Consider the following 23,003-nt stretch of genomic DNA (forward strand, 5'->3'; position numbering starts at 1 on the left):
GGAGGGGGGATGGTGGAGGATGGGAAAGGCAGCGGAGCACAACAGACACTAGTATGGCAATATGTAAATCAATGGATGTGTAACTGATGTGATTCTGCAATCTGTGTATGGGGTGAAGGTGGGAGTTCATAACCCACTTGAATCAAAGTGTGGAATATGATATGTCAAGAAATTTGTAATGTCTTGAACAACCAACAATAAAAAATTAAAAAAAAAAGAAAATCATTATGCCAATAATAACTAAAACAAATTATACAAATGCAATACTTCTTAAATGGGAAAATTTATACTCACTTTACCTCTGTTTTCATATTTTGGGGGGAAACTAAAGTATCTCTTATGGCCTAAACCTGTGTCCTACATTATTTCGAGATATAATAATTCAATACTTTTCAAAAGTCCAAACGATAATAGATAAAGAATGATTAAAAATTACGTCATCCCAGGACCGCCCCCTCCAACCAGCAGAGAAATGCAAATCAAAATTACTCTAAATTTTATCTCACATCAGTCAGAATGGCAGTTATCAAGAATACAGACAACAATAAATGTTGGCGAGAATGTGGAAGAAAAGGCACACTCATACATTGCTGGTGGGACTGCAAATTGGTGCAACCAATCTGGAAAGCAGTATGGAGATTCCTAATAAAACTTGGACAGAAAGCATCATTTGACCCAGCTATCCCACTGCTCAGTCTATACCCAAAGGACTTAAAATCAGCATACTATAGTAATGCAGCCACATCAATGTTCATAGCAGCTCAATTCACGATAGCTAAACTGTGGAAGCAACCTAGATTCCCTTCAATAGATGAATGGATAAAGAAATTGTGGCATATGTACACAATAGAATATTACTCAGCATTAAAAGAGAATAAAATTATGGCATTTGCAGGTAAATGGATGGAGTTGGAGAAGATCATGCTAAGTGAAGTAAAGCCAATCCCAAAAAACCAAAGGCCGAATATTCTTTCTGATAAGTGGATGCTGATCCTTAACGGGGAGGGGGAAGGAATGGGAAAAATGAAGAAACTTTTGGCAAAGGGGAGGGAGGGAATGGAGGGTTCATGGGGGCAGGAAAGATGGTGGACTGAGATTGATATCATTACCCTAGGTACATTTATGATTGCACAAATGGTGTGACACTACATTGTGTACAACCATAGAAATGTAAAGTTGTGCTGCAATTGTGTACAATGAATCAAAATGCATTCTGCTGTCAGATATACCTAATTAAAATAAATTAATTAATAAAAAATCAAATCATCCTTCATCTCACTCCTTTTTTTCTGAAAAAATTTAGACCCAAATAACTTAATCCAATCAAAATAAAATTCTATTTATTAAAATGTATTAAATATTCTAGAAATATTTTCACTTGAGATTAGAATGTGGTCTCCCAATTACAAATTTATTTCTGTTCTACAACAATCAATGCCAAAAACTTAAATAATCACTTTTGATTTAACATTTATTCATTTTGGAACTAAAGTTTTATATTACTGTCAGAAAAGAGGATCCAAGAAGACAGTCATTCAGCTAAGAAATATAAACACAGAATCCAAAAATTGTTTTTAGATAATAGGTATGTATGAAAAACCAACAAATTGATAAAAATTTATATCAGTATGTTTCACTAAATATTTATGCATTAAATTATGTGCATCTCTGACAATGTCATTTCCAGAGTAATTGTTTCCAACTGTAAAAATTCAGATTTAAGTTAACAAACACCGTAGAAGATGGTTTATACGTAATCTGCAAGATTCTTTCTTATGGAAAAGATTCTGGGGTTATAAGAATATATTTTTAGAACATCTCTTCACATGATAATTTAAACTTTAAATATTTCCAGGTTGTCACCTGTAAGAGTATTGGGCTCAAAACTGTATGGAAGTATGAATCTGGACTTAGTTATGGAACTCCCAGAAAATTAAGCTTATAAAAATACAACTCTTTATTTGTGTAGTTGGGGTATTAATACATCAAGTCATAGGATGATTGTGAAAATTCCATGAGACACCTATAGAAATGTTCCATAAAACACTATGTAAATAAGTAAGATATAGAACATTAATATCAATACAATGTTTGGCAAATAAATGATTACCAAGTAATGTGTTAAATAAGTGAATGAGTAAATAAATTAATGAATCAATGAGTAAATGATAGCATAACAATACATTTTGCAATTTTATTTCTATTGTATGCCCAGAAGAATTGAAAACAAGGACTCAGATACTTGCAAACCCATATTTACAGTAGCATTTTCTTTCTTTTTTTTTTGTTTTTTTTTTTTAATTTTTTTTATTGATTGTTCAAAACATTATAAAGCTCTTGACATATCATATTTCATACATTAGATTCAAGTTGGTTATGAACTCCCAATTTTACCCCAAATACAGATTGCAGAATCACATCGGTTACACATCCACATTTTTACATAATGCCCTATTAGTAACTGTTGTATTCTGCTACCTTTCCTATCCTCTACCATCCCCCCTCCCTCCCCTCCCATCTTCTCTCTCTATCCCATCCACTGTAATTCATATTTCTCCTTGTTTATTTTCCCATTCCCCTCACAACCTCTTATATGTAATTTTGTATAACAATGAGGGTCTCCCTCCATTACAATGCAATTTCCCTTTTCTCTNTAAACCTATAGAGAACTTTTGGTAATATCGCCATTTTGATGATGTTAGTTACCTAACAAAAGAGGTGAAAGATTTATATAATGAAAACTACAAAACCCTAAAAAGAGAAGTACAGTAGCATTTTCATAATAGCCTAATGGTGGAAAAAATCCAAACGTCCATAGATGGATGAATGATTAAGCAAGCTGTGTTGTAGCAATACAATGGAATTTTATTCAGCTATATAAAGGAATAAAATTGTTACATATTACAACATTGATAAGCCTTAAGGACATTATGTGAATTGAAATAAGCCAGATAAATGGTAAATTATTCCAGTTATTAACATACCTAGAATTGGCAAATTCATGAAGACAGAAAATAGAGCAGAGGTTACGAGAGTCAGGAGAATGGGAAATGTGGAAGTATTATTTAAAGGGTACAGTTTCTGTTTGGAATGATGAGAAAGTTCTGGAAATGGATACTGGTCACCATTATTTTATAAATGCACTAAATGTCACTGAATAGTCCATTTAACAAATGTTAAAATGGCACATATTATGTTACATATAATTTGCCACTTTAAAAAAAAATTCATCACACACTAGAGTTGTGATTATTAGTTCTTTCTTCTTGTCAAGAAGTACATATGAGAAAGACATTCAAAAAATTTTTTAATACCTTTCTTTTATTTTTTTCATTTTTGTGGTGCTGAGGATGGAACCCAGTGCCTCGCACATGCTAGGTGAGTGCTCTACCACTGAGCCACAACCCCAGCCCAAGACATTCGAAATTTACAAACTCTTTGTTTCATCAGGTATAACAGAGGTAGAAGGAGTTGCACCTCTTTCAAGTGTTTACAGAAAAAAAAATAATGAATCCAGAATTCTATATAAGTAAGCTAAAATATTCTTCTGAAATGACAGGTTGATCAAGATATTCTCAAAAGAATGAAAATTAGGAGAATTATCAACTTTAGAGCTATATTAAAGAGAGTTTTCTAAACAGAAAGAAAATGATAAAACAAACATGAAACAAAAAGAAAGAATAGTGAAAAAAAAACCAAAATTAGGGATAAATTGTACCTTTTCTCTTCAGCTTCCTAAATTATGGCTGATGATTGAAGCAAAAATAATATCATCATCTGATGTAGTTTTCAAAGCATGTAGAGAAAATATTTAAGATAATTATGTAGTAACTATGGGAGTATTAAGGGACTTCAAGAAAGGTAAGATTTCTATGTTTAATGCAAGCAAGTAAAATGAGTACATTAGAATGTGATAAGCTACATGTAAATATATAAAATGCAGAGCAACTGCAACCAAAACTATGAAAAGACAAAATACAAAACACTATAGAATAAAAGGAAAACAAGAAGACACCAGAAAGAAAATCATAGAAAAGAAAAATAGAACAAACAGAAAACAAAAATTAAAGTGTGAGACTTGAGCCTAATGCATCAACAATTACACTAAATAGAAATGGTCTAAACAATTAAAAGAGAAATTTGCAGAATGAAGTGGCCCACCTATGTGCTATCTATAAGAAACTGACTTCAAGTAAGATGGAATAATCAAATTGAAAGTAAAAGTACAAGAGAAGTTGGATCACACAAGCACCAATCAAAAGAAAACAGGTTGGTTGTGTTAATGTCAGATAAAGTAGGCTTCAGATCAAAGGTAATTACTAGAGACAAAAAAGAAAATTATATAATGGTCAAAAGGTCAGTCCAACAAGAAAACATTTCAATCCTAAATGTGTGCAAAAAAAAACAACAAAACATCAAAATCTGTGACGCAAAAAGTGACAGAGCTGACAATAGAAATGCATATATCTACAATGATAGATACTTTAATACCCATTTCTTCTTATTGATAAAATAGCTAGGAAGAAAATCAGCTAGGATATGAAAAACTCAATTATATCATTAAAAAACAGAACCTAGCTGAAATTCATACAACACTCCATGCCCAAAACTTAGAATCCATATCCTTTTGGAGTCACATTCACAGATCACATTCCAGGGTAGAGCACATCCTAGGCCCAAAACAATCTTCATCAGTGTGAAAGGATTGAAACCATAGAGTGTACTTTCTGAACACAATGGAATCAATAGCAGAAAAATAGAAAATATCTAAGCACCTAGAAATCAAATTACATACTTCATGAGTAAAAGGAAAAATTTGAAAAAATTAAACAATATACCTTGAACAGCATGAAAGTGAAAATACAATGTGTCAAAATTTGCAGCATATAGATAAAATAGTACAGAGAGTCAAATTTATCATGTGACATATACTATGAAAGAGGAAAAACTCTCAAACCACTAACCAAAGCAATCACCTCAAAAAAATTAGAACGAAGGAGCAAAACAAATTCGAAGAAAAAAGAAAGAGAACAATAAAAGTGAGCACAAATCAATAAAATTTTTAAAAAAAAAACATTAAAAAATAGAGAAATCATGGAACCAACAAAAAGCTGATTCTTTGAAAGTAGTAATAAAACTGTAAAACCTCAAGCAAGAGTGACACAAAACAAAAGAGTAGACACAAAAAAATCAATGAGAAATGAAAGTGGGGAAATAGACTACGGATCACACAGCCATCAAAGTATAACAAACAATTGTGCACACATAAATTTGACAGCTTAGATGAAATGGATCACATACTTAAAAAACACTACCTCAACTAACCCACTATGAAGTAGATAATGTGAACAGCCCTACAACTATTAAGGAAATTGAATTCATAATTTAGACCCTCTTGGAAAATAAATCCCTGACCGATGTTAAGTTATGATGAACTCCACCAAACATCTAAAGAATTTATCATCTATACACTCTCTTCCAAGAAAAGATGAAGAGGAACACTTCTCAATTCACTGTGAAGTTAGCATCAACTTTAAACCAAAACTGAGAAACAGTAGGGGGAAAAAAAAGGTATCAAACCAAAAGCCCTTATAAATAAGCAAATTCTCAACAATTCTCTAACATATTTCAGCAATCTTTTTAAAAATCCATAATCAAAATGGGAGCTCATAACCCACTTGAATCAAAGTGTGAAATATGATATATCAAGAATTATGTAATGTTTTGAACAGCCAACAATAAAAAATTTAAAAAAAAAAAAAATCCATAATCTAGTGTTGTTTATTCCATGGATAGAAGAGTGGTTCAATATTCAATAATTAATCCATAAAATTCACTGTATTCTGTATTGAACAGACTCAAGAAGAAAAGTCACCTGGTCACAGAAATCAATGAAAAGGAACTTGGTCAAAGTCTATGCTCATTTATGATAAAAACTCTAAGAAAATAGGATTACTGGGTTGCTTTCTCAGGTTCCTAGTTAAGAGTTTGATCAAAAACAAAATCATCTAATCTTATACAAAAATCATCTAATCTTTTATGTCATGGCTCATAACTGAATCATCTTGCCTGGACCAGGAACAAGACAGTAGTATCTGTTCTCACCACTTTATTAAACACAATGACTGAAAATCCAGTCAATGAAAAAATGTCAGAAAAAATATATACAGATTATAAAGAGAGACAGAAAAAAGTTCCTGTTTCCACATGATTACGTAGAAAATTCTAAATAATTCACCAAAAAAAACTTCTTCTAGAATTAAAAAATGAATATGCAAGATCACAGTATACAAGAGAATACAAAACTCAATTGTACTACTAGTTTCTGGCAATGGATATGTGAACACTAAAATAAATAATATAAAACTCTTTTCAATCACTTAAAAAAATAAAATATTATTATACTCTTCAATCACTTAAATGATGAAATGCCTAGGTACAAACCTATCAAAAACTGTAGAGGATATTTGTTCTAAAAACTAAAAAATGCTGATTAAAAAAAAAGTGAAAAGACATTTATTCATGAATTAGAAATCACAAGGAATAAATTGGTCATTCAACTGCAAGTTGATATACAAAATTTAAGAAATTCTATTAAAATCCAAGCAAGACTTTTGTAGGTATAGAAAAGACTACTCCATATTTTAATAAAAGGTTAAAGGAGCTAGAATACTTAAAACAACTTTGAAAAAAGAAAATAATAAAACAAAAAGAAGCTGTTTACTGGCTTTAGGGCATATTATAGAGCTACAGTAATCAAGACTGTGTATCAAAGGGTAAACTGCTGAGAGCCATAGCTAAGTAGGAATGACGCATGGCAATTTCCTTGTCAGCCTACCCCATGTTGCTTAGAGGGAGGACTCTCCATTGTGGAAATGGGCTTGCCTTGGACCCAGGTCATTTGCAGTGACATTGCATGAAGTTTGAGTAAGGTGACCCTGCTCAAGGACCAGGGCGGATCCGGGTTTAGGGCGGATCGGGTTTAGAGCGGTTCCAGATTTAAGGTGATTCCTGCTGGGAATAGGGCGTATCCTGCTGCCTCAGGCACCTGCCCGCTCCTTGAGTTCCCGTTGAGTTCTCGCGGGATTGAGAGAGTATTTGGGATGTAAAGTGCTGGTAAATTTTCCCCAGAACGTGCGTGTAGAGTGCCGGTGAGAGGTCAGGAATAAAGACTTGCTGTTTGAATCTACAAGGCTGTGAGTGGCTCGTGATTTTGTGCCCAGCCAGACTGCGGCAGTAAACATATAGGTAAATAGAATAAAAGACAGCTCTGAGATAGACTCATAGAATATGGTCAACTTATTACTGAGAAAGATGTAAAAGCAATTCAGTGGAGAAAAGAAAGCCTTTCAACAAAGAAAAAACAGTGCAGGGGAAAAGAGCGAGCCTTGACCTAAATCTAATCTTATATTAAAATTACTCTAAGTGGATCACAGAATTAAGTACAATATGCAGAACTATAAATCTTTTTGGAAAATCTACCACTAGACTAAGTATTGTAAGACTTGACACCAAAAGCACAATATATGGAGGGATAATTTGATAAACTGGACTTCATCAATATTAAAATGTTTATCCTTCAAAAAGACCCAGTTGAAAAAGTATTTGTTTGAAACCCACAGATATGGGGAGTGCAGGGCTAGGGATTGAACCCAGGGCCTTCTGCACTTGAGGCAAACACTCTACCAACTGAGCTATACCCTTAACCTCTTAAAAACTAAACATCTAACAAAGAAATATTCTAGAACTTCATATCTGAACAAGGACTCACCTCTATGTACATAAAATCTCAAAATTTAACAGTACCAAAACAAACAAAAATAAAAACAAAACAAAAATCCCACTATCTAATTAGAAAATGCTCTAAAGACCTAAACAGACATGAACAGATGAAGATATATACAGAGTAAACAGGCACATGAAAGACATTCAACGTCATTAATCATTAGGAAAATACAAATTAGAACTGTAATGAGACATCACTATGAAAATTTAAAAAAAAATAGTGACAGTGAAAAATGTTTGCAAAGTTGCAAAGAAACTTAACCAGTGATACTGGTTGGGAAAATAAAATGGCATGGCTACTCCAGAAAGTTTGTTAGTTTCTTCAAAAATTAAACATGAAACCACCACATAACCTAGTGTAATACAGAACATGGATGGGTGGGGGTTTTGTCTTGCAAACTCAAAGAATGAAATCCTTAACATAATGGTGACAGAAAGCAAAATAACAAGATTTATTAGAGCAATAGAAAGCAAAGCTCCCAAAGATCCCAAAGAGGGGATCACAAAAGAGGGATGCCAATATGTGTCTATATTCTAGGGGTTTTAAATTCTCTACTGAATTAACCTATAATTGAAAAGTCTTTATTGTTCTCTTTTTCTGATACAACTGAAAATGTACAAGTTTAATTTCTTATTCCCATAATAGGATGGTTTAATGTCTTTGTTGACCTGAGTTCATCCCATTCTTGTTCCTTAACAAAATAACTGCTTGTTTGAGGTTGACTAATGTTAGGGCATGGGTACACAAGCATGAGTGGGACTTTCCAGTCAGGCAGCCAAAAACAAAAAGCCTAGGGTTTCAATCTGGAGTGTGGGACCCCTTTCTCCTAGTCCCAATTTCTATCTGCCTATAAGTAATCTATCTCCTGCCTCAATAGTAATTGTTTTTCCAGACATTTATTCAACAGAATAAAAAGTTATGTTCATGAAGAGAGAGCCTACAGAATGCGAGAAAATCTTTACCACATGTAACTCACATAGAGCATGAATCTCCAGGATATATAAAGAACTCAAAAAACTTAACACCCAAAAAACAAATAACCCAATCAATAATTGGGCTAAGGATCTGAACAGATAACTTCACAGAAGAAGAAATACAATCAATCAACAAATATATGAAAAAATGTTCAACATCTTCAACATCACTAATGATTAGAGAAACGCAAATCAAAACTACACTGGTACTCTATCTCACTCCAGTCAGTATGGCAATTATCCAGACTACAAGTAACAATAAATGTTGAGGAGGATGTGGGGAAAAAGATAGACTCATACATTGTTGGTGGGACTGCAAATTGGTGCAACCACTGTGGAAAGCAGTATGGAGATTCCTCATATAACTTGGAATGGAACCACTATTTGACCCAGTCATCCCACTCCTAGGTTTATACCCAAAAGACTTAAAATCAGCATACTACAGCGATACAGCCACCTCAATGTTTATAGCAGCTCAATTTACAATAGCTAATCTGTGGAACCAATCTAAGTACCCTTCAACAGATGAACAGATAAAGAAATTGTGGTATATATACATGATGAAATACTACTCAGCCTTACAGAAGAATGAAATTATTGTACTTGCCAATAAATGGATGGAAGTGGAGAATATCACGATAAGTGAAAGAAGCCAACCCAGAAGAACCAAAGGCCAAAGGTTTTCTCTGACATGCAGATGCTAATTCACAATAAGCTGGCAAGGGGAAGAGTAGAGGTATTTTGGATTACCCCCTTATACAATAAGGGGCTATAGGGGTAGGAATAAATTGGACATTATTACCCGATATGCACATATGATTACATGATTTCGTCTTTCCCATCTGTAAAGGACATGTACAACCAGAAGATATAGAATTATGTAACCATTTATGTATGATGTCAAAATGCATTCTACTTTCATGTATAACTAATTAGAGCAAATTTTTTAAAAATTTAAAAGTATTGTTTATGTAAAAACATGTACACATATTTTTATTATCAGAAAATAGAAATAATCCAGATGCCCCTCAGTAGGCAAATGGCCAAACTGTGTATATTCTGTAGTATATTCTTACCATAAAATACTGTTCAGCAATAAAAGTAATAAGCTATTGATATTTTACAACTTGGATGAGTTTCCTAAGAATTATTCTGCATGGGAAAAGGCAATCCCCAAAAGTTATATATTGCATATTTATATTGGCATAACATTTTTAAAATAACAAATTTTGGAAATAAAGAATAGTTTAGTGGTTGCCAAGGCTTAAAAAGGGAGTAAGACAGAGGGAAGTGGTTTCAACTATAAAAGGGCAACATGAGGAATCTGGGGTAATAGAAATGTTTTTTATATATTGATTATATCAGTGCAAATATCCTGGTCTTTTATTGGATAATAGTTTTATAACATTTACCACTGGTGGGAAATGCAGAAAAAAATTAGATGTTATATCCTGTTTTTTCTTTCTTATGACTACATACTAATTTATTATCATAATAAAAAGTTTAATTTAAAAAGTTTGTTAAATGAATGAAGATGGAATAAGTGAGTAGCTTAACTGAACTCATCATGCCCGTAACTTTTTAAAGCCCATATTCTATTCTCGAAACCACCAAGGTCAATTCAGTTTATTTTAACATATAAGGATAATTTGTTCCACACATACGTCCACCAAATTTTCATATATCATGTTCTAACAAAGCCAATCAGACTACAGATTTAAAATATATATGCCTAAAAATTCTTATTAATAATTAAAAATAAATAAAATATATATGCACATGAAAATAGTTAAGATATTCCTTGATAACAAGTAGCTTATCATTTTGTAATAGAGAAGAATTGATTGCTATATGACAAAGTTAAATATTGAAATCCGAGAGATTTTAAAAAAGAGAAATGATGTTTCAAATGTAACCAGCACTTCCCCATTGGGAAAACCTGGAAAAGTTTCCTGGAGGATGTGAATACTTCATCAAAAAGATTTATAATGGAAGGCAAACTTTGAAGATTTTTTTTGCCTAATCAGCAAATATACAACTCAAAGCAAGGCTGAACCCATTCCTCTCTCCCTCTTTGGAAACCTGCAAAGGATTCTCTCACTAGGGATCCTCCCCTGTTGAGTGGGTGAGAGACAGCTGTGGTTGCGTCTCTGGCCTTCTGAAATCAAAGAAAAGTCAGGAAGGAGGAAAGAGTGAAGGGGAAATCTCTGGAGAAAAAGAATTTCTGTGGTTCTTGAATCATTTTGTCTCAGGCGGCCATATCGGTGACCCCAACCATTTGCAAGGTTGAGCTTGTATCACCAAACAGATTCATAAATACATATTCATCAGAAAAAGTGAAGTTATCTTTGTGGGAGATTCATGAGAGCAAAAAAAAAAAAAAAAACCTAGGCATCAAAGAGTCTGAGCCAAATAGAAATCCCCATCTTCATCAGGGATATTGTCCTGTAGTTTTCTTATTATATCCTTGTCTGACTTTAGTATCAGGGTAAGACAGCTTTGTAAAACAAGTTTGGGAATATCCCCTCCTCTTCAATAGTTTTAGTTTTATAACTAAAACTTTTTTTTCAAAGATTTGAGAAGGATTGATATCCTTTCTTTAAGTGTTTGGTAAAATTCAGCCGTAAATTCCTCAATTTCTGGAATGTTCTTTGTCAATCTCCTCAATTGTTATTATTCTATAAACTTGTTGGTATATAGTTGTTCACAATAGTCTTTTATGGTCCTTTGTATCTCTGTGTAATGACTCCTCTCCCCTCCTCAATCTTTCTAAACTCCATTGGACATCACTGATTCATTACTTCTATTGATAATCTTCTATTAACATATTAAGGCAGGAACATGAACAAATACTGCATCTCTGCTGTTTAAGTCCCTAGATTCTATGAGAATCAGTCAAATCTTTTTGCTTACCACAATACACCCAGGGTCTAGTACAGTATCTGGCATGGTAGTTATTTGCTACATGATTGTTGAGAGGATGAATAGATAGGTAAATATATGGATGAGTAAATTTACAGCTATCAAATAGATTGTTGAATTATCGGGTGAAGTGACGAACAAACAGACAAATTGGATGAAATTCCTAGGCAAACAATGCTTACAAAGTGCTTATATGTCAGGAATATAAAGTTATACATAAAATAAAGTAATGCTGAAATGGATTTTTGCAAGCATGTTGCAAGCATGGAGAGAAAAGACAAATACCGCATAGGGAGGTGAAATGACTAGCCCAAAGAGGATCTCCCAAAGGACATTATCTCGGTTACTCAGCTTAGCCTAGGAAATAGTTTTAGTCAGAGCACCAAAGTATCTTTTCTTCTTTTGGAAATTGATCCACCCTAGTTAAAATCATTTAAAAAAAAACTAGTTTGATAAATCAATGAATTAAGCAGTGATACGTCCTTTGAAGATTGAACTGTTCTTCTCAGGTAGTCAGCATATTGTTTCCCTGACCTCAAATCTATTTGGGATTCAGATGACCATCAAAAGGACACAATGAAAGTGGGTGATGTTCTTAATCTCATTGAGTTATGATAGTTTGATGCAGCTCCACCTCTTAGTGGATGAGCCTACTGAGTGGACTAGACCTCTCCACTCAAAGTCAAGGCACTGTCTCCCAAGAAAGGGTAGGAGACAAGTGTTACCGCCTTCCCCCCCATCCCCACTCCTTGGTCCCATTTTTCCCCAGATTTGTTCTTCAAAAGTTTCCAGTGTCCTTGGTGAAGTTAATAATGACTCTTTCATCTTTCCCATCTGTAAAGCCACACAGGTGTGTTGTGCAGTTAGAGACGATATACATTATTAGTGCCCATGTGACCTGTGAGATGATCTGAGTATCAGAGGGAGCAAAAAGGATTCCCAGGAAAACAAAGTGCCCCAGCAAAATCCAGTAACCAGGGGAGCATCCCAAGGTAGAAATTCAATAGGATATCAAACGCCACACATCAGGAACTTCAGAGCATAGAGTGTGGGGAGGTGATTGTCAAGAAGCCTAAAGATATAAAGTGAAGTTGAATCTTAACGTGGATGTAGACAGTATTTCTACATCATCCCCAAAACAATGGGGAGCCACTGAAGAACTCTGAGAAGAGTGGCGTGATTGAATTTTTGTTTCTAAAAGATGACTGAATACCTTTTGGAGATTTAGAAGAGGAAAAACATGGATGGAGATAAAAGGTTTTGTTAACAGTAGGGAAGATGGATAATGAGGATTGAAGGTAAGGCAGCCAAATTGAGATAAATAGAGAGGGGAGATATGGAATAATGTTAACACGGAACCCACAGGATGGAAAAATAACTAGATACCGTGGTAAAGGAAATGGGAGGAGGCCAATGTAGAAATTTAGTTCAGATGGCTGTATGAATGTGCAAACATTTCCCCAAATAAGAAGCATCATGTTTGAAGGGGAAATCAGGAGTGGGTTTGAAGGGGAAAATTAAAGACATGACAAATATTTGTCATGTCAATTTAAGGATTCTGTGGAACATGTCAGTAGAAATACTGAGTAAAGAAATAGGTGTTGGGTGGAAATATAAAAACTATCTGGGCTGGAAATAAAGATTTAAGAGGTAGCAACATTTGGATAATGACTGATACCATGGAAGCAGATACATTGACCAATAGAGAGGCAAAGTACAGGAGAGAGCCCGGGATGAAGGAATTTGAGCAGCCTTACCAGGAAAAGGAAATTCAAGAGCACCATAGGGATCAAGAGGGGGTGTGGCCAACAAGAGACACCATGGGGCAGGGTTAAATGTTAAATGTTAAATGTTCAATATGTCTAATAACATGAGTGGCCGTTGTTGAAGCACTTTTATTGGAGCAGTAAGAATAGAAGCTAATTTGGCATGATTAGAAGAAAGAAAGAGTTATAAACAGGAAGGCAGGCAGCCAGGCATTGAAACCATTCACTCCTATTATTTCGCATATCAAACTCACCAGTCTCATCTCTCATCAATGCTCCATCCAGCCACTGAAGATACTGCCCATTACCAAATCATAGAAGACCATTTCTTACCTCTTCTCATACAGCCTTTCAAAATTAAGTAAACGTGTTGCTCCTTCCATCAAATCTAACCTGCCCTCCACCCCTTGTGTCTCCCAGAAGAAGCCAGGCCTCTTCTCCCTTTGAGCTCCTACTGTAACCATCAGAAAAGTCCATCCTGGTGACAGAGCCAGAGTGGGCTTGATTGTGATTGCAATCTGAATCTCAACTCTTAGAAAACTCTACTCCTCATGTTAAAGTGGTCAATTGCACTTTGGGCCACAAATTTCCCCAGCCCTGATTTATAACATTTTATGAGATGATTTTGCTGCTTCACTCATCAAGATCTTCCTGTGCTGGAATTAGATTTGGGCCATGTGGCATGATTGACCAAATGGGACACTAAAAAACAGCAAAAGCCAGGCTTGAAAAGCACTCATCCCTGGCTTTTATTAGAGACAGATCACTGTGTGAACAAGCACAATCTAGCTGGCCAGGGAAAGAAGAAAAAGCCCTCCCAGCTGATAACTGTGGAATTGTGGCATGTGTGAATGATGCCATTCTAAACCCAAGGTCTGAACCACAGCAGACCAGAACTGCCCAGGCCACCCATGAATCAAGCATGAAAAAATAGGACCTCTTCCTTGTTTTAAGCCACTAAATCCTGCAGAGGTTTGTTATAGAAAGGAAAGCTAACATAATGAACAAGAAACCATATGCAAATTTCAGTCTGTTTGTAAGACTGTCATTAAATTCAGGCAGTGAGTCTAGCCAAAAATGGTGAGAACTGAGTCCCTCAAAGTTACATCATTAAAGATCAGATTCTTCAATGACATTTTCTTGCTCAGTAGTTTAAACAATAACAAAAAAAGTGACTTTTTTTTAAATCTATAAGTTGCAAAAGAAATGACACAGAGTTCAAATACATTCACAAAAGCACAAGGTGCAGTATCACATACCTGTAATCCCAGCAGCTTGAGAGGCTGAGGCAGGAGGATCCCAAGTTCAAAGTCAGCCTCAGCAAAATCGAGGCACTAACCAACTCAGCGAGACCCTGTATCTAAATAAACTAAAAAACAGGGCTAGGGATGTGGCTCAGTGGTCCAGTGCCCCTGAGTTCAATCTCCAGTGCCCCCTCCCACCCAAATCACAAAAGATGGAAAAGGCTGAGTACACAATTGCAAGTGACACATCAAGACAATGATTTAAGAAGGTGAACTTGTGTATAGGGTGTAGCATTCAGGAGTGAGAGTTCATGAAGACAAAGATGACCAGGGGCTGCGTTGGAAGGAAGAAACTGTAACTCAAAGAACAAAAACAAATTTAGGAAATGGGGACCATAGCCAGACACAGAATCACAGATTTGAAAGTGGGATACATTTCGCTTTTTGTAATACTAATAAATGATGCTCAATTCATCTCAAACCCACAGAAACACACCAGGGTTTTCCCCCTACAAATAATTCTTTTTAAAAACCTCTTCAATTATCAATGCTGATAAATAATAAGATCCTTATTATTGGGACACCAAGATGCTTCTTAACAAGAAGTTTTATTTGGGAGTCTATCCTTAGATTAACTCACAATAATGAATACTGACAATGCTATTAAGAGATAACTGGTCTGCTGAATCAAAGAATAGGGATATTTTGCTCCCACTTCTACAATATATCTTGGCTTTAAGATTCAGCTAACCTTAAATGAACCACAGTTCCCAAGGATATTCTCAAACAATTGTACTTTCTTGTGTGAATCTGAAAGCAAAATTTGTCCTAGGATACTTCTATTTGTTTTTGCCCAAGGGAATCAATGATATGTTTTGGACAAAACACGCTACAATTTCACATGAGTTTAGCAATGCTTTTGTCTTAGAGAAAAAAAAAATATTCTAGCCTTTATGTTTGGCAAGGTAAAACTGAAGTTCTTTGGTATATATAGTCTAATGAAAATTGAGCTCCTCAGTATGAAAACATTATAACTATTTTATGTAATATAACACTGGAAATCCTTGGGAAATGGCACACTATAAATAATGGATAAATACACAGGTTGTTGAAAAATCCAAGGCATATAATAGCGTTATCATTCTTTTCTCATAAGATTAATTAACACATCATAGCCAAGAGGCTTAATCAATCAAATATCAAGCATTTACTGAGCACCTTATGTTCATACATCTGTTTAACAAATCTTTTGTGAGCAGTTGCTCTGTTCTAGACACTAGTTCTAGATGCTGGAATAAAATGGCAAATAAATGGAAAGAAGTATGGCCACAGGGCTATTTGTCTTTACAGAATCCAGTGGGGAAATCCAAAAATAAACAAGGTAACAAATAGGTAAGAAAAATGAACTTGTATAATGTATATAATAAATGAAATACACAAGACACCCTGAGAGAGGAAAAAAAAAACATTAACTGACTTAAAGGGACTCCTAAAGGACATGATATTAAAACTGAGATTTAACTAAGGGAAAATGCTGAATTTATTTATTTATTTATTTATTTATTTATTTATGGTACTGGGGATTTACTCCAGGGATACTCTATTACTCAGCTACATCACTAGCCCTTTCTAATTTTTATTTTGAGACAGAGTCTTGCTAAGTTGCCTAGGCTGGCCTCAAACTTGTAATACTCCTGCCTCCGTCTCCTAAGTCACTGAGAGTACAGTGACATTATGCCTGGTAATATAGCCAAGCAGAAAATAATTAGCATCCTGTGCACAGGTTGAAGAGGTAGTGTGTGTGTGCTTATTGTGTTCGAAGAAATAAAATAATAAGGGATTGAGGTTAAAATGCAAAGGAAATGTAGAAGATGAATTTGCAGGTACCATGTGCATTAAGTGGGTCTTCTTGCCTACAGCCCTCTGTCTGGGAACTTCTCCAGTTTGAGAAGCAATGCTCACTTGGCAATGTTAGTGAAAACATGGAAAGATGCACGTCAGTGGCCATGGGAAAGTGTTCATCACCCACATCATACACATTTATAAATTATCCTCACCTTTTCATAAGTCATTTACCTTCCAGAAGCCCAAAGACTTATCTTTCACTTAAAAAGCAATGTTTAGCTTGTCATAACATTGAATAGAAGTTTTATGAAATGCTCTTCTTATTTTCATCCAGATCATATGGTACTCTTGTGCTTATAATTGATCCAACATCAGCAACAATGAGCATTTTATCCAATATTAACTTCCTACTAACAGCTATAATTTAACTAAATTTCCACATTTAGTATTAGCACTAATAATGAAATTTGTTCTAAACCATTATGTACAAAGTCATAGGGTTTTTTTGTTTTGTTTAGTCTACTACTTTTATCACTGTAGGGAATTACTTTTGACATGCCCGTAAGTAGAGAACCACAGGCCAGGATCGAGATGAAAAACAGGGAGAAAGTCAAGATTCTTCACAAACAAAGAGCAGACTTTTTACAGCACTGGTCTAAAAGCTTGGTAGAGATCAAAAGTGGCATGCACCTGCAGATCATGTTAGATTGGCTGTGCAAGATTAGGGCAGCAAATCAAGACATTATGGTGGATTAATGGAAAGAGTTATGGGAGACCTGTGTGTTAGGGCTGGGGCATCTCAAAACAAGAAAGCTATAAAGCTCTTGGGTTGGTGTATAATTGAAATTCCATTTCAGCAAAGTGCAACAGATATGTAAATTAGAGCAAAAGTAGGACAGCATTTTCTTTTTAAAAGAATTACTATCACTTTTTAGACCAATTGCTTAATGGATCTACAAGTAGACATTTTTTGTGTAAAAATGTTAGTTACCTCCTTAATACTTTTTTTTGGTAGTGCTACTGATCAAACCCAGGGCCTGGCACATGCCAAGCAAGTGCTCTACTACTAAGCTTTACCTCCAGTTGTCTTTAACATTTTTTAAAAAGGAAGTTGCAGGACTCACTCCTACCTGAAACCAGTGTCCCTGTGCTTACTTTCTTCAGCCTCCCACATAAGCCTATCCATTCTCCACCATCCAACATTCATTTCATCAACATGCATTGGTTTCTGACTTAAGCAATCATTTTAAGTGTTTTTTATTCATTTATCAGTAATAATACATCAAAAGCTTGATAATTGTCAATGGTCATATTTATAAGCTGTTTTTTTTTTCAAAATTTCTCTCCTACCCAAGTTGATTAACATTCCTAATTGTAATGTGTTCACCAGCCTCAAAAGGTCTTAGATGACTGAATTATTAACATAAAGTTCCTTTCAGATTTGTGGATTTTTTATAATCATTGATTAATTAGATATAAGTGTGAAGTATTGATTAAACTTTGTTTTTATTTTTCTCCAATTTAGAATTGCGTGTCAAGGGTGGAAGGATAGAAATGTGCATTAATATTCAAATGTCCTCAGATGCACGATCTATTGAAAGAAACACTTTGCTGTCCTTAGAAATGTTCATTTAACAGTTCTGTTTCAAGGTTGCCAGTACTTCTCAGGAAGGTAAAGAATTGCTTAGGTTAAAATAATCAAGAAGGCAAAAATAATCAGTCAACAAAAGAAGCCATTGTTGGTTTTTCTTAGAACTTACAGATGCAGCAAATTTTCAAGTCCTTCAAAAGCAGTTCTGGAAATCTTTCTGATTTGATTGTTGTTCAGAAGACTAAAAAGAAAACAAACAAACAATTCCACAATGAGAAGCTGATTCTGCAAACATTTTAACCGTTCCACTTTTAAGTGTAATGCTCTGCACAGTAGAAAAATATTTACTAACATGGTGACATGGTTCGCTAAATTTGGAAATTTTAATTTTCTATTTAGAAAGGCTATATTAATCTATTCAAAAATATAATAAGTTATCCCAAAAATATCACTAGAAGAGCATCAAAAACCCAAAGGCAAAATTCTCCATCTCCTGAAGCCTATCATCTAAAAGAGAAATTATCAATATTGTCACAGTAACAAAGGGACAAATTCCTAAACTAACAGATGGAGAGCTGCAAACACTTAGGTTGAAGCAGCTTCCTTGGAAAAATAAACATTACAGCTTTTGGCACACAATGGACTCTCATTGTGTATTTGTTGAACTATCAAACCCAGAGTCAATTACACCATAGGATGTGAGGCTCTTATATAGTAATATCAAAGGCTCTAAAAATGACTTCTAAAAAAACAAATCCAAGGAGAAAAATAACAGGTGGCAGAACTAAATTGGATTTGAACAGTAAACCAAGTTACAGAAAATCACCTTTCTGTACCTTTGAAAGCTTTGAAAAGAGTACTCTGGCAAATGAAAATCATATTTTTGGATAAATACACTTAAAATTTCTTTCAAATTTAAATTGTGGTGGCATGTCTAAATGTGTGCTAACTGGCTTAGTACACTTATCTCTGAAGGTCTTCAAATATCAAAAACCCCCAAAGCTTCTTAACAGCTATGGCTAGAATCAAATGCTGGAGGGCTCACTTTTAGTGTATGATGAATTTTTTTTTTGTTTTTTTCTCTGTGTGTGTGTGACTGATTAGGAAAACGGAAGTGCTTCGGCCAAGTGATCATTTTAGTCATCACATACAATGCCACAGGAAGCCCACAAATCTCCAGTCTTATCTGTTCCTAACCTGTTCACCACAGGCTTCACTGCTAAGTACCCCAAATAGTATCTGAAGCCACTATGTGACTCCCAGTGATGTTACCCAAGCCACTCTTCACCATTTGTGACAGACTGCCTAGAGTTCTTCTGGCCACTGGGGAGGCAGAACAATAAATCTACAGCATTAGAAGTGATGCCAGCCAGAGATAATGCCAATTGTCATGGATACTCCTTAGTCAAGGATCCAATAAAATTTATAGTCTACCATGTGCACAGGAAATTTTTAAGCAGGCTGAAATCAACATAGCTAGTTAATATATGATTAATACCAGACACATGTGTTGTCCTAAGAGAATCTCTCATTTAATTAATCTCTCTGTACACACTCTCATTTTATTGTTCCAAATCAATTCATACACTTTCCTTTAGATCCCAAAACAACCACCACAGAAATGCTGTTACTTAGAGAATGATTATTCTAATGCACATAGAATAAAATATGTGTGTGCATGTAATTTACACTTCTGCTGGGATGTGTATAATGTGATCAATATATGTAATCTCAATCTCATATGAACCACCGACCACAGGAAACAATTTGAGGGACTAGTTTCTTAATTTTCCCAAGGATGTGGTATTTAAGAGAAAGAAGTCAATTTGCTTTATACAGAAGATGCTTTAGGGGCTAGGATTGTGGCTCAGTGGTAGAGCGCCCAGCACCACATTAAAAAACTAAACAAAATAAAGGTACTGTATCCATCTACAATTAAAATTTTTTTAAAGATGCTTTTGGTCATCTATGACCAAAACCACAACCAAGAGAAGGAAAAGATACTATGTATTGCAATTAATCTTTGTTTAATATATAAAATGTGTGAGAAATCTATGTTTCCACATATTCTTATGTACTTATCTAAATTATGGCAAAAGTAAAACATACAACTTAACATTATAATTCACTGTGAATATGAGTAATCTAAAATATGAGATCAAACAATTTAATTTGAAGGTTTTTTGAAAATGTTTTTATTGTTAACAAAAATCCAAATCCATTACAGTGGTTCACAGTTGAATGTATTCTCCAATCACCAACACATATTTCTTGTCAAACTTTATTCAAAGCACCGTGATTTCCATCAAAATATCTGTATCATAATTTTAATGGATGGATTCTTCACCTAGCAGTGTTTTGATTAAGTAATTATAGAAACTATCATTTCTATTATTTTTCTTTTATTTTTTCATAAATAAAATGCAATTGAAATTTATGAGTGAATCTACAGAAATTCAGGACATAAAACAATACCTAATGCCCTGTCACCAAAAATCAACACAAGCTCAGTAAATTTGTAGCTGTGCTCTATATTCTATGTAATGGATAATTTGAATTGCCAACTTGATTGGATTAAGAGTAGCCAATTACTAAGAGGCTTAAGGGAATGTCAATGAGGGTGTGTCTAGGAATGATTAGCAAGGAAGAAGCAGTAGATGCAAGCTCCATTCTTCTTGAACAGGTTCCTGACTGCTGCTAGATCATCTGAGGATATCGGACTCGCACTTCTTCACCCCTCCAAAGTAGACTCTGCCAGTGATTCTGCAGAAGCCTTCAGTCTCGGACTAGGGTAGCACCTTTGATCCCTCTTATTCTGGGACTTCCACCTCTTGGACTGTGCAGCGACTGGTTCTTCTAGCTCTCCAGCCATTGTGGACTATCCAGCTTCTGGTTGCAGAAGCCAGAAAGATAAATCCCTTTTTATAATTTTACTTCCTGTTGATTCTGTTCCTCTAGAGAATGCTGACTAATACACCTAATATTGCCTACAATGCCAAGGAGGGGAAAAAAAGAAGCAAACAAAATTTCCTACAAGAAAAATGTTACATTTTTTATTGAAGAAATAAAGAAAAGTAATTTCTAAAGACAGATGATTACTCAGATGATCAAGCCCTTGGAGAAAAGAGGAACCAGCATTAGACCAATGAGTCATTGTATCACCTGCATTAGCTCATTGTATTATTTATTTATCTATCTATCTATCTATCTATTTATTTATTTATTTTTGCTGAAATACTGAGTGCCTTCCTGTAGCATGCACACTCATATATTTCATACTGTACAAATGTAGACTGTGCTTTTGGAAATATTTTGGGAAAAAATAATGTGGCTATTAGGAAAAATAAAAGTGTTTTGTAAGTTATACAATCCTTACAAGCTTAGAGCCTAATTAGATAAGTAATCTGAAATCTGCACAGCTGTCTTGCTTTGGGAAAGAATCTCACATCATCTCCTAAGAAAACCTAGGTTACTACAGCCAGGAGCCATCTTGAGAAGGGACCTACTGTTGTTTGAATTGTTCTAGGGATCAGAAACCCTGCACACCCCATCTCTGAGACTCCACACACATTCTGCTATTATGGTTTCAGGGGTATCTGCCTCAAGAATCCAATATCACATATTGGATATATCAGACACACGTGTTGTCCTAAGCAGAGTGACTGTGATATAAGCCCAGGGTGCCTGCACTGTAGGGATGAGGGGTAGGTAGAACACAGAGAGCAGAGGATGCCCCCATTGAGAACCAGGAGCAGGTCCTTGCCCCCTGAGAACAGGTGTGACCAGGCACATGTGGACCCACACCAGTGCTGGGACCAAAGGCAGGTACCCACAGGGTTCCAGCTGCCCCTCCTCACTGTGCTGCACTCAAGTGCCTGTTACTAACAAGATGAGGAAGGTGCACTTTATTTTCCACTCCTGCCTTGCCACAGTGACATGGTGAGAGGACCCTGATAACCCTTGGCTGTCTGTCCCCTACCCTTGGGTACATGTGAATGGGGGTGGCCAAATACAATTCATGAAGGCATTCTCCGGAGGATGTGCCTTGGGTGTTGATTTGTTATGCCCAGTTGGCTCTAATTCCAGCTGGGTAACATAGTGCTGTCCCCCTGTAGCTTCTCTGGCTGTGATTAATGACTTTGAACACAGTGCATACAGTGGCAGAATTGGAAAGACCCACTCTGTGTTCCAAACAGAGTGTGTATTCGCTATGTGGCTAGTCCTTTAATGGGTGTGGTGGCCCCTATGGTGGATCAGGCCACTCCACAAAAGTTGTAGAGATACCTGATCCACTTGATGCACAAATCTCAACACAGGAGAATAAGAAATACGAACAATCAAGGTAATAAGATGCTTCTGAAAGAACATAATAACTCTCTAGCAGCAGATCCCAAAGAAATCAATACAGATCTATAATTAATGCACATTAATGAAAATTTTTTAAATAAATAAACAATAAACCCCGAATAGGAGAAACAAGTAAAATAGAACTTGTTTGCATCTCACATGCAATATCTGCTTGGGATAATGCCAAGATTTACTATGAAAGTATAATCTTTATAACTACATACAAATGAAACAGGTTTTTGTTTTTTGTTGTGTTTATAATGTGTGTTTGATTTTTTGGTAAGTGGTGCTAATGTTGATCTATTTTTGCATGGTATGATTGTGCTTGCTATTCATGTGGGCATTCTCCAAAAATGGGGTTCAGCTACCCTCAACATGGAGAGGTTGTGCATTCCATTTCCGTGTGTTCTGAAGTAAACAGAGTATAAAACTTTCAATAAGCATTATCTATGACTCCTGAGTTATTTGCATTGTTACCAAGTAAGAGATTCATGGCCAAAGTCAGTAATGACTATCTCTGGATAATTT

The 23,003-nt window shown here is 35.2% G+C and overlaps 1 protein-coding gene across 2 annotated transcripts in view; it reads right to left on the reverse strand.

Annotated features, from left to right (window-relative positions):
* The window catches only part of Pxdnl (peroxidasin like), a 488,149-nt gene that overhangs the window by 266,506 nt on the left and 198,640 nt on the right, over positions 1-23,003 (reverse strand). For both annotated transcript variants that reach the window (XM_048782891.1, XM_048782890.1), the window contains exon 3: positions 18,298-18,369. In XM_048782891.1, coding sequence (XP_048638848.1) covers positions 18,298-18,369 — 72 coding nt within the window. The remainder of the gene's footprint in view (positions 1-18,297; positions 18,370-23,003) is intronic.

Source organism: Marmota marmota, unplaced genomic scaffold (assembly GCF_001458135.2).
Source record: "Marmota marmota marmota unplaced genomic scaffold, marMar, whole genome shotgun sequence".
Lineage (NCBI taxonomy): Eukaryota > Metazoa > Chordata > Mammalia > Rodentia > Sciuridae > Marmota > Marmota marmota.